Genomic DNA, 13,544 nt, shown 5'->3' with positions numbered 1-13,544 from the left:
TAAAGCATACCTGACAGATAGTTGTCCAGCTGCATCTTGAATGCCTCTACTGTGGGAGAGCTCACAACTTCCCTAGGTAACTGGTTCCATTGTCATACTGCTCTAACAGTCAGGAAGCTTTTCCTGATGTCCAGCCGGAATCTGACTTCCTGTAACTTGAGCCCCTTATTCCGTGTCCTGCACTCTGGGATGACCGAGAAGAGATCCTGGCCCTCCTCTGTGTGACAACCTTTCAAGAGTGCTATCATGTCTCCCCTCAATCTTCTCTTCTCCATGCTAAACATGGAGTTGTTTAGCAGTTGTTCCAATCTCTCTTCATAGGGCTTACACAAGGGATTGGCACATTCTGTACTACTGGTTTTTATAGTTCTCATTGGAGTTTAGGGCTGGGATCTTGAGTTTATTCCCAGTGGTAGAAACATCATTTGAGAGGAGCACCACTCAAGGGATACTCCTGCTAGCAGAAGGGAGAAGGCTCCCATTAGCAGAAGGGAGGAAGCAGAAGTGTGGACAGCTAGCAGAAAGGGGAAGGTTCCCATTAGAAGAAAGGGGGAAGCAGAAGTGTGAAAGATTAGCAGAAGGGAGCAAGTGGAAGGGAGAAGGGCCCTATTAGCAGAAGAGGGGAAGGCTAGCATAAGGGAAAAAGCAATTCCCCCTTCCCCTTGCAGTCCCTTGGGTCTTCCAAAACTGTCATTTGGAGGGCTGGGGAACCTTGTGGAACAGTGTGTCTGTGTGTGTGTGTGGTGGTGGTGGTGGGGCTGCAGGAGCACCCAGAACCAGCCAAAGTTGCCTCCCATTCTTCCACCAGTGAGATCCTCTGCTGGATCTCCACCCTGCCCATGAACAAAGGAGCCCTTTCATTTGTGGATGCCTAATTCGGATCCAAGCCTCTCTCTTTTTTTAAATGCACTCTTCCATATCACACAGTCTTTACATTCTTTGAAACCTGATCAGCATTGTCTGTCTGTGAACAACTTAAGAACTGAGTGCATCACACCAGTTTTGCCTCCATGAAATCCTGCCCTCAAGCCTCCTGAGATCTGGTTATTTGTGGTTGCTGTCATTGGTGGATGTAGATCTAGGGGTTACATGTGCCAGAACTCATTACTGTTTGAATAAATCATGGGGCACCATGTGGGTTTTATTTTTAGTCCCCCGTTGTTTTTGTCGAGTGACTGGTGAGGTAACTTCGATATTCTGTAGGCTCTTTCTAAGATTAATCACATCTTTGTTCATTCATCATATGTTTGAGCAGATTAATCAATTATCACTTGCACATCAACAAAAACAATAGTTTTGTAAAAAAGAAAAGAAAAGAAAAAAGGATGTTCATATTGGGCTTACCCCAGGGGTGGCTCACCTTTTTGGCCACATTAGTGCTGGCTGGGGGCTGAACACACACTGGGGCTGTTCACACAACATGGTAACCAACACCCAGGGTTGAGTGTAGGTTCTTGACAAGTGGGTTAGCGAGTTGCCTGAACCCAGGACATTTTCTGCATGTTCATCAAGCTAACCACACAGTTTCACTTATTTTTCTCAAGCAAGCCATCTTAAGAACCCATTTTTTTCCCTTGGGTTTTTCAAGGTGGTTATCAATCCCCACTGCATGATTAACAAGCCATCTCATGGGAAAAGTCCTGGGTTCAGACAACATGCTAACCAGGGCTGGCACAAGACATTTTGTTGCCTGGGGCAGGGCAGCAAATGGCACCTCACTCAACTACCCAAGCCAAGGGTAGACCCATCCCATCCCATCCCTGGCAGTAGAAATATGATGAAAACCAGTGTGAGAGACAGTGTGGTGTAGTGGCTAGAGTATCAGACTGGGAGTCGTGAGATCCGGGTTCTAGGCCCCACTCGGCCATGGAAGCCCATTGGGGGACTTTGGGCCAGTCACAGACTCTCAGCCCAACCTACCTCACAGGGTTGTTGTTGTGAGGATAACATGGAGAGGAGGATTATGTATGCCGCCTTGGGTTCCTTGCAGGAAAAAAGGCGGGATATAACAATAATAATGATAATAATAATGATAATGATAATAATAATATAATAATAATACTACAAAGTAAATAACAATTTGCCCCCTCCATAAAATCTGTTGCCTGAGGTGACTGCCTCACTCTGCCTCATTGTAGGGCCGGCCTTACCCTAGCCCATGGTTCAACAACTACCCAAACTCAACCACTGAGTGTGGAGTAGCCTGTTGTGCAAACCCAGTCATACAATCATATGCCCCCTCCTATTCCTGAAATGATTGGGAGGCTTTAACCTCTCCCTCCTCCCAGGGATCCTCAGCAGGATCACAGGGGTGGGCGGGAGTCTTTAACTCTCCTCAGCCACCCCAGAAATCTTGATCGAGATCTGTGGAAAGAGGAAGAGGATTTAACCTCGTCCAACTCCCAGCAACCCAACTGGAAAATTCTCACCATGCGCCCTCTTCCCCAGTACTATTGAGCCTCCATCAGCCTGTTTGGTAGGCTATTTGGAGCCTGATAGCACCAGAAAGAGGGAGGTGGGGAGAGACATCCCTTCATATCTTCAACCCTAGCAGGGATGGTACAGGGGGAGAAATTTGGGGAGGGGCAGAGGGAGCACTGGGCACCTGCGGCAGGCCACACAGGTGGCATGCGAGGGCTGCATACGGCTTGCAGGCTGCGGATAACCCACCCCTGGCTTACCAGAATTAACTACAAGATGCCATGATGGCCACCAATTGGGATGGCTTTAAAAGAGGACTGGACAGATCCCTGGAGGAGAAGGCTATCAATGGCTACTAATCCTTATGGCTATGTGCTACCTCCAGTATCAGAGGCAGGATGCCAAAGGTTCACCAGTTGCTGAGGAACATGGGTGGGAGGATACTGTTGCACTCATGTCCTGTTTCTGGGGTTCCTGTTGTCAGCTGCTTGGCTACTGTGTGAACAGAATGCTGGACGAGATGGACCCTTGATCTCATCCAGCATGGCTCGTTTTATGTTCTTACGTTCTCCAAGTGATGGGAAGTGCCAGGAAAGTTTGGAAACTAGAAGCAAAGGATTCTGGTAACTAATCAAAGCCCCATGAAGTGGATTGTAGGGAGATTCAAGACAGATAAAAAGGACTTCTTAACACAGCGCATATGGGATTCTCTCCCACAAGATGTAGTGATGGCCACCAATTCGGATGGCTTTAAAAGGGGATAGGGCAAATTCCTGGAGGAGAAGGCTACCAATGGCTACTAGTCTTGGCTACTGGCTGTATGCTACCTCCCGTGTCAGGGACAGGATGCCTAGGTACACCAGTTGCTGGGGAACGTGGGCGGGAGGGTGCTGTTGAAGTCATGTCCTGCTGTTGGGTTTACCATGGACAGCTGGTTGGCCACTGTGTGGTCTGTTCCATCATGACTCTTTTTATGTTCTTCTTAACGCACCATTTGCAAGTACTGAATTACGGGAAAGGGGCATGCAAATGATTGTGGGAGGGGATGAAACAATGACTTCATAGAGAGAGTTGGAAGTTAATGCTGGGATGGCAAGTCTTCTCCAATTTCACTTCTTTGCTGCTTTAACAAACACCAAGATTGCTGCCACTCCCTCCTCAATGGATGACCCGAGGGACCCCTTTCCCCTGCCCCTTAAAAGAGGGAAAGCTTTTTACCCTCCAACTTCATGGAATTCGTTCCATCTTTCAGGGGTAGAACCATAATTTGTGGTGGGGCAGACAAGTAGGCAGGGCCAGCCCGATCATGAGGCAGAGCGGGGCGGCTACCTAAGGCAACAAATGCTGAGGTGGGCAAGCAGCAGTACAATGTTGGAAGACAGAGCTGTACGTGTCCCATGGCTTGTCCATTGGTGTGGTGTGGTGGGGTGGAGGACAGTGACCCTTTGTCACCATTGGTTCAGCTGCCAGTCCAGACAAGTCCCACTAAAGTCGGGTGCTTGCTGTCCTTTATCTCAGGCAGCAAAGTATTTTGGGCCAGGCAGTGGAGGCTGGTAACTCCGAATTTGGTAGAGCTGTGAATCCATTCTGGGTCTCAGTCAGAATCAGCCAGATGGCTAAAGGAGCTATCCAAGCTGCTGAACCCTATCCCCAAAATAGGTACAGCAACCTGGATAGCTCCTTTACAGTTCTGTCTGGTTCTGACTAAAATCCAGAATGGATTCACAGCCCCACCAAATTCAGAGGCCCCAGCCCCCACTGGGGCCAGCCCTGCAAGGGGTGAATGCATCTACTAAAATGGTGTTGTCTGGAACATTGTGTGCATGTGTGTAGTGATGGTGGGGTTCCATTGGAGGAGGGATTGTTATACATTTTTTAGAGTTACTGGTATATCTTAATCACCCACACGTTTAGTTTTTTTTAACAGTTTTTAATGCTTTATGTGTGTAAGTTCTGTGTTTTAGAATTTTAAATTTTGTATAATCGTTTTTATCTCAATTTTAGAATTTCTGTAAACCGCCCAGAGAGCCCTGGCTATGGGGGCAGTATATAAGTATAATAAATAAATATTGTATTATATATGTACTTTGAACTGTCATTTTTTTTAAAAAAAAACATTGTATGTAAACTGCTTAGAGATTTTATTATATTGCGTGCTATACATGTACTACAAATAACTGAACAATTACTTTTCCTTTAACTTGCTGCACAATTAATAAGGGACTTTTGTTTTTTAAACTGGTTTTAAACTGATTGCTCTCTAATGATTCACCGACTCCATTTTTTTTTTTAAAAAAAGTCATAAACTTCTCAACCCATATCCATGATGAAAGGCAAAGACTCATGCAACAAAAGAGCAGAGGAAACAGGCCCCCAAAGTCCTTTAACTTTGCAGGGTCCAGAAACCAGAATTTGTGCATAGATAAAATTCATTTCTCTTCCACGGGAGAGCAAACATAGTGCAAAATCCCAGCCCTGGCGGTCTGCTTCAGGGGTTGCAATGGAGCCCCAGAACCAACAGAGGGCGATAGAGGGAAGGGAAACTCACCAGTGCAGTGATCCAACAGCCTATTGACATTGGAAGACTCCACGCCTGGCCTTCCCCATCTGGGCTGAGTTCTGCTAATCAATGGTTGTTTCCCATTCTGTTCCTGCCCCCACCCCCCAGTTGATTAGCATGTCACTCAGCCTTGGTGTTCTTAGACTTGGTGTTCTTAGACATGGAAGTGAGTTCATAGAATCATAGAATAGCAGAGTTGGAAGGGGCCTACAAGGCCATTGAGTCCAACCCCCTGCTCAACGCAGGAATCCACCCTAAAGCATCCCTGACAGATGGTTGTCCAGCTGCCTCTTGAAGGCCTCTAGTGTGGGTGAGGCCACAACCTCACCAGGCAACTGATTCCATTGTCGTACTGCTCTAACAGTCAGGAAGTTTTTCCTGATGTCCAGCTGGAATCTGGCTTCCTTTAACTTGAGCCCGTTATTCCATGTCCTGCACTCTGGGAGGATCGAGAAGAGATCCTGGCCCTCCTCTGCATAACAACCTTTTAAGTATTTGAAGAGTGCTATCATGTCTCCCCTCAACCTTCTGTTCTCCAGGCTAAACATGCCCAGTTCTTTCAGTCTCTTTCAGTTGTAGAAGCACGTCTTCATTGCAAAAAATGCCATGTGGGAAGCAGCCCTTAAGGACTGCAGAAAAATAAATAAATAAATAAATAAATAAGACATGAGCAAGTGAAGAGGGAGGAGCCACTATCTGCTCTATTTTATCTATCTCTTCCCATTTCTCTTGGCAGAGATTCTTACGTGACCAGTCAGGACTGCTCCTGCCTCTTTGTCTTTCTCCACTCCTGAACTTGCACGTTCCTGATGTGGAAATCTTGACCAGCTTCCTGCGAGCCTCACCAGGGCCTTGTTCCTCAGCCAGGTCAAGACTCTGTTTTTCTCCCAGGCATTTAACAGCATATGCTGAGTTTTAACTGACTCCAGAACTAGCTTTGGCCTGGCTGAGAGTTTAAAAATTGTTTAAATGTTAGCTGTTTTTATGGTTTTAAATTTTGTATACTGACTTTTAATGTTTTGTCTTTTAATCTTTGTAAAGCACCCAGAGAGCTTTGGCTATGGGGCAGTATATAAATAATAATGATAATGATAATAATAATAATAATAATAATAATAATAATAATAATAATACTTTCCTTGGCCTCTTCTCTTTTCCAGCTGTCCTCTCTGTGATACCAGGATGGTCCCTGCACAGTAGGGCTGTCAGGTTTTCTCCCAGAGAGTCACACTGTAGCTTTAAGGGCACGAACATCACAGAAGTCAAAGCAGCAGCAATTCGCCTGTGGGTTCTTTCCTTTTGTCCATCCTCACCTGATGTGCATCATTCTTTGAGTGCCACTTGCCATTATAGGCAGGGGGAAAGGCAGACAACAGGAACTGGGGATGGGTGGGGAGATATTCAGGAGAATTCACAGCTTCTGTGTCTTCTGCTGCATTCAGTGACTTCTGCTAGGGTTGGATAAGAATATTGACAAGTGCAGAAGGTTCAGAACCTGCAGCTTGTGCAAAATGCAGTGGCCAGATGGAGAACAGGAACAAGAAGGTCCAGACATGTAACACCGATTCTGTCCACTTGCATTGGCTGCCTGTACTTTTCTGAGCCTGATTCAAGGTACGTGTTTTGAGCTATAAAGTCTCACGTGGACTGCAATACCTGATGGGGTGCCTCTCCTGGCATGAACCAACCCATATGCTATACTCATCATTTAACGCTCTCCTCCAGGCGCCTCATTGAAGGGAGACTCGGAAGGTGGCATCAAGGGAAAGGGCCTTCTCAGTGGTGGCCACTCGATTTTGGAATGAGCTCCACAGTGAGGCCCATCTGGCACCAACATTGTTGTCTTTCACCACCAGGTTAAGACCTTCCCCTACTTTCACTTGGCAGCATATTATAAGGTTTTCAATCAAGCCGTGGGATTTCTTATTGCTGATTATTATTATTATTATTATTATTTATTTATATAGCACCATCAATGTACATGGTGCTGTACAGAGTAAAACAGTAAATAGCAAGACCCTGCCGCATAGGCTTACAATCTCAGAATTGTTTGGATGTGTGTGTGTTTGTGTGTGTGTGTGTGTGTGTGTGCAGTCTGTTTACATGTTTAAACTGCTTTTATATATATAATTACTATATTTGTAAAGTTTTTAATCTCTGTAAATCACTGAGATAGCTTTGGCTATTAGGCGGTATAGAAACGTCGTATATGAAATTGTTCCGAAGTTTCAAATTTCTCCATAAACAGGATAGAAAGACCTGAAAATTAAAACAATATTTATTTATTTATTTATTTATTTATTTATTTATTACATTTCTATACCGCCCAATAGCCGAAGAATGTGGGAGAAACCGGAATTTACAGATTTTGTCCATTTGCACCTAGGGCTTTGAGTGCTGAACTCCTAAAAGTCTGGGTTTGAACCCCTATGTATCTATCCACCTTTGTGGTGCTATGTAAGGGTTGCCACCTCTTTTTTCCTCACGGGGTCCTCATCTTTCAGAGCTGCAAGGCAGGCAGGTACAACATGATCCCCTCCATGCTGGGAATAGCTGTACCTATTGAATTTGATTAGTGCAGACGGGTCAGAATCTCTTTCCATTTGTTTCGTTTTTATAAGAACTTTCCAAAATGTGCAAATATCTTCAAAGACAGGACAGAAAGAACTTGAGATTTTGAAAAATTAAATGCGGGAGAAAATGAAACGGACAGATTCATCCCTAAATCAAACCAAGCTGAGAAGCCTGAAGTTCCAACAATGGATGGTATGGGACAAAAAAGCAACTCACACAGACGATCCCATGGTTCCAAGGTCTTCAGGGGTGGGTCTCAAATATTTTGGGCCGGACTCTGCTGATTGAAATCAATGGAGGCATTGTGCCTCCATTGATTTCAATAGGCTCTGGGAGCAATTGCTCCACTGGGTATCCACAAATGCCTTTGAACTTTTGCAATTCACCGGTCAATTTTTTCTCCCCCAAACTGAACACAGGGTATGCACCCTCACGGGGTCAGTATGAGAACATAAGAAGCGTCATGCTGGTTCAGACCGAGGGTCCATCTAGTCCAGCACTCTGTTCACACAGTGGCCAACCAGCCACCGGCCAGGGATGAACAAGCAGGTCATGGTGCAACAGCATCCTCCCACCCATGTTCCCCAGCAACTGCTGCACACAGGCTTACTGCCTTGAATACTGGAGATAGAACACAACCATCAGGGCTAGTAGCCATTGATAGCCTTTGCCTCCAGGAATTCATCCAACCCCCCTTTTAAAGCCATCCAAATTAGTGGCCATCACTACATCTGGAGGTAGTGAGTTCCATAATTTAACTATGTGCTGCGTGAAGAAGTCCTTCCTTTTATTTGTCCTGGATCTCCCACCCATCAGCTTCATGGGATGACCCCGGTTTCTAGTATTTTGAGAGAGGGAGGAAAATGTCTCCCTGTCCACATTCTCCATACCATGCATAATTTTGTATACCTCTATCATGTCTCCCCTTAGCATCCTATGCCAAGACCTCTCATCACCAGATGGATTAGGGCTTTGGCAATAATGACTGTTGCCTTCCTGCAACCACTACGGACCAATTTCTGTCTTTTTAATATGCCAGCTTAGACTTTTTCATAAGATTCTTGCATCAAGCGGCATCCTACGCCAAAAAAAGAGAAAAATATATAGCCACACACCCTTGTGTTAGATGCCCTGCTTTGTTCACTCTCATTTTGAAGCTGACAGCAGGCAAAGTTTTGAATGGAGCCCCGGGCTTATCTCTTTGGCAGTCCTTTGATGCAACTTGGCAGTGCTATCAATTAGCATCAAAAGAGCACAGTCTTAATGATAGGGGCCCTTCTGCAGCCTGGCATGACTTAAACAGCATGTTTCTTTAAGAACCGGCATGACTCACTCCTTTACAACACTCTGTACCATCTAAATATAACCAAGTCGTTCTAATTCAAAAATCATCATCATCACCATTATTGTTGTTGTTGTTATTATTATTGGTAGTTTGTTTTGGCTTCCAGTCACTTCAGTGTTGGGTTGAAAATATTCATAAGAACATAAGAGCCATACTAGATCAGACTGAGGGTTCATCTAGTCCAGCACTCTGTTCACACAGTGACCAACCAGACATCGGCCAGGGACTGAGAAAGCAGGACAGGGTGCAACAGCGCCCTCCCACCCATGTTCCCCAGCAACTGATGCACACAGGCTTACTGCTTCGACTACTGGAGATAGCACACAACCATCAGGGCAAGTAGCCATTGAGAGCCTTTGCCTCCAGGAATTTATCCAATTCGTGAGCCAGCCGCCAAGCGCAAAGTAGGGTCAGGATTTATCCTTCCTTCGGGGCTATTTTAAAGAGGTTGATCATGACATGAAAAGTGGACCACGGTCCTGGATTTGAGAAGGTAATTGCATAGTTGAAATATAAGAGAACACTGTCTTGCGTACTTTTAGATGAATTCCGTTGATTGATCTTCCACCCACCCACCCGCCCGCCCGCCCCTGGCAGGATGGTCTCAGGTGTTTTTAATAAGTCATTGACAGCCAGGAATTCAACAGATGAAGCTTTGCCTAGCACTGCCACCCAGTGGAGGCTGGTGGCTCCGATGTCAGTGGGGCAATGAATCCACTCCGGGTTTCAGTCGGAACCAGTCAGAACTCTAAAGGAGCTCTCCAGGGTGCTGCTGCCTTCTCCAGCCCACCATCCACACTTCGTAAACCCACCAGGGCTCATCCACAGAAGAGGTGGCTCAGCAGAGCACCAGGTATCAGCGGAAGGAGGAGAGGGAACAAACATGGAAACGATGAGGCCACGGGAAGCAATGGCACCATGGGGATGGTTAAAGTGAAGCAGACAGCAAGCTCTTGGAATAAGTAATGACAGGGCCAAGAAAGAGGAGCGAAGAGTAGGAAGGGATGCCATACGAAGAGCAAAATTTAGACGAGTTGAATCACTTGTAAAACTCTCATGGAAACCCCCCAAAATAGCTACTAATGATCCTATCCACTGAATGGTGAATGATTAATTTCTAGTTACGAAGCAATTATGTTGTCTTTTCACAGTGCGGAGATATACAGTAAGCCCACAGCGAGTTTGACTATCGGCAAAGAGAAAGGAATTTTGGATGAGCCGCTTCAAAGAAAAGAGGAAGCGATTTGGACATCTTGTTTTTGTACCAGCTCTTGCTTTTCTTCCTCTGGCCCATGTGCAGCTGCCTCAACAGCCCCCCTAGGCCAGTGGCTAGGCTTGCACCGCACTCCATTTTCGTTACAAATGCGCACCGCGTTAGAGGCTGGGAAGGCCGGCCGGCCGGCCTTTTCACTGTGCATTTCACCCTGCACATGCTGAGTGTAGAGGCTTGGGAAGGCCAAGGTTTACATGTGCCCACAGTGGAGTTGGACCCACGTCCCACGATGGAAGTCCACGCAACTGCATTGCATGTGTGAATACTGGAACGATGTGGGGGAGGCCAGCTAGGTGGGTCTTTCCTACCCCATTGTCACCCAAGAATAACTGGGTGGAAAAGACGCATGAGATGGGCTCCAGCCGTGGAGTTCCAGCGTGCACGCGCATAAGACAGAGAAGTCTCTCCTTCAGCATGATCTAGGCAAGCAGCGTAACAAGAGGTGACATGAACACAGTGCTCAGTTATCACTTAACATATGGCCCTGGGTATGCATCCAATGTTACATTCTGTCCAATAGACTAAACCATTTGCCAGGCTCGGCTCCAGGTTTTGGAGGAACTTTGGGTGGCATCTTCATTGCCCCAGTGAGTCTACCTTCTTACCGCCATTGTCGCCAACTGCAACTGCTGCTGCTCTTCCTCTTTTTTTTTCTACAACCTGCCTGATTGCCAGGCATGGAGCCAGCAATCAAGGAGGGAGTTGCATCAGCTACCTCTCCTTCTCACCAGCACCACTGTCTGGGTCACAGTGAGAAGATGGGGGAATGCAGGTTGTGATGGGGAAGAGGAGCAGGAGCAGGTCCAAGGGGCTCTTCCCAATGGGCCCTCTACTGAGGTATGGGCCCATGGCAGGTGTCCAACTATACTGACTCTTGATGCCAGCCCTTCCATTTGCTTTCACCTGGTAGGTCAGGATCCACGACTGGATTCTGGTCTAACCTAGGATAGGTTGAATCAGTGCTGTAGAAAGAAGGAGAAAGATTGAAAGAGAGAGAGAGAGAGAGGAGTAAGAAGGAAAAGAGAGATGGAGAAGGATAGGACTAATATTGCATTCCCCAAGCTGGTGCCTTCCATATGTGTTGGACTACTGCTCCCATCTTCCCCAGCTGACATGTCCATTGGCTTGGTAAGGATGGTACAAAGGCCCATATCACATGACAATCACACTGACTGGTGATGTTGGAAGCTGTAGACCCACATATCTGGAGGTCACCAGCTTGAGGAAAGCAGAACTAGATAGATCAACCTTCCCCCAATTTGGTGTTCTTCAGATGTGTTGAACTGTAACTCCCATAACTCCCAGTCAGCACAGATATGCTGGCTGGAAATTGCAGTCCGACACATCTGAATGCTACCAGGTTGGTGAAGGCTGGAATAGATTAAGTATTAATTTGGAAGAGGAATAATTAAATGTGTCTCCCATTTTTAGATTGTGGTGAAAGAGGGATCCTACATTGTAGGAGCCTACTGGACTATTCTAAATAATGCCATCCTTGGAGAGATGCATGGCAGTGTAGATAAAATTCAGCATCTTTCCTCTTATTCTTCAACTCGAAAGCCTCCTGTACGAACAGTTATTACCTTAGAGTCTCTCCAGATGACCCCCTTCTTTTCCACAAGTTGACCAAACTGCTTGAACGGCTCGTGGCAGAAGATGACTTCCCATCCCCGACATGCATGCGGACCACCGTTGATGTGGTAAAAGCGCTGCGTACGTTCCTCTCTGGCTTGGCGAGGATGATGTACACCTTTGGCACGAACATGCAGCCAAGAGCCACGGTGGCGCTCAGGCTGACGGAAAAACACATGGTGATGATCTTATAGTTGCTCCCGAAATAAATGGGCACAAAGGCCAGCCAGATGATGCAAGTGGTGTACATGGTGAAGGCGATGTACTTGGCCTCATTGAAATTGGCAGGGACGTTTCTGGTCTTGAACGCGTAGAAGGTACAGCTCAAGATGAGCAAGCCATTGTATCCGAGGGGAGTCACCACGCCCAGGTTGGTGGTGTTGCATATCAGATACACTTCTCGGATGCTCGGATAGTCGTGTTTTATATTCGGTGGTTCCATGATGAACAGGGCAACAATGATGCCCAGCTGGACGCATATTAAGATAAATGCAATGACCAGTTGGGCGCAAGCACTCATGAACCGAGGTTTCTTTGTGCAGATTTTCTTCTTGCTGCCGGCCAAGATCCTTGCGATGCGGTTGGTTTTCGTCACAAGGGCCGAGTAGCTCATAGCTGGAGAGAGACCAATGCCGATCCGTTGAAGGTAACAGTAGATCTGCTGAGGCTTTGCGATGAGGCAGAAAGTACACAGGTAGCCCAAAAATATGCCCGCTAAGATGATGTAGCAGAGCTCCCGGCTAGACGACTTGACGACCGGCGTATCGCGGTACATGATGAACACGGCCATGACAAACATGGTGGCCAGGAGACCCAAGCAGGCAAAAACGACGGCTGCAATGGGTTCCGGATCGCCCCATCGGAGGTACTGGACTGGGATTAAATCACAACCTGGAGAGAAATAAAGGGAGGGGGGGGGAAATCAGTTGGTTTGTCAGTAACTCTTGGATTGAGGGCAGTAGAAGCTGGTGGCTCTGCCATCAGTGGGGTGGTGGTTCCGCTCCAGGTTTCAGTCAGAACTCTACAGGAGCTACCCAAGCTCTGCACCTTGGACAGCTCCTTTAGAATGGTTCTGATTGAAACCTGGAGCGGATTCACTGCCTCACTGGCATTGGAGCGACCAATCTCCACTGGGTGAGGTAGTTAGTAAGGCAATGGTGTGGTACTGGGTAAGGATCTCACGGCTGCTCTTCAAACTTATCCACTGTATCCTTGCAACCCTCCGGCTTGTTGACATATGTGAAGCTTTCTCGGGGGATGCTAAGTCGTAGCTCCCTCCTAATTGCTCACAAATTAATGTATGCCGCTCACTAAATCACAAGCTGTGGTGGTTGCTGATAGCTTTTGGAAAGAATGGAACAAGTGCCTAGAACAACAGGTCTAAACATGGATACTAGCCAGCATAGTGGAAGAGAACTTCCAAATAGAGAGGCAGTCTATTGCTGAGTAGAAGATATGGGGACAAATGACAGGGGTAGGACAGGAGGTGAATTTCATGTTTTACTTGTGACTTCACTGCTGGAAAGGAAGAGGATACTTTTCTAATTATTAAAACTGACCCATACTTTTCTAATCAACCCTGACACAATGGATAGGATTATATTCTTCATTAATGGTTGGCTTTCACCTTCTTCCCTGTTGTAGCCTTACTGAAATGCTAATCTATTTAGCTACTCACCTGATTATTCTATGAACTGTACTATTACTACTAGTAGTAGAAATAGTATTAGTAGTAGCAG

The 13,544-nt window shown here is 46.4% G+C and overlaps 1 protein-coding gene across 2 annotated transcripts in view; it reads right to left on the bottom strand.

Annotated features, from left to right (window-relative positions):
• GRM5 (glutamate metabotropic receptor 5) overlaps positions 1–13,544 on the bottom strand; it is a 286,384-nt gene that overhangs the window by 20,823 nt on the left and 252,017 nt on the right. For both annotated transcript variants that reach the window (XM_063127180.1, XM_063127181.1), the window contains exon 8: positions 11,757–12,696. In XM_063127180.1, the coding sequence (XP_062983250.1) occupies positions 11,757–12,696 (940 nt within the window). The remainder of the gene's footprint in view (positions 1–11,756; positions 12,697–13,544) is intronic.

The sequence above is a fragment of the Elgaria multicarinata genome, chromosome 5 (assembly GCF_023053635.1).
Source record: "Elgaria multicarinata webbii isolate HBS135686 ecotype San Diego chromosome 5, rElgMul1.1.pri, whole genome shotgun sequence".
NCBI classification, from domain to species: Eukaryota; Metazoa; Chordata; class Lepidosauria; order Squamata; family Anguidae; genus Elgaria; species Elgaria multicarinata.
Note: the sequence above shows the minus strand (reverse complement) of the source record. Positions and strands in the feature narration are given on the sequence as shown.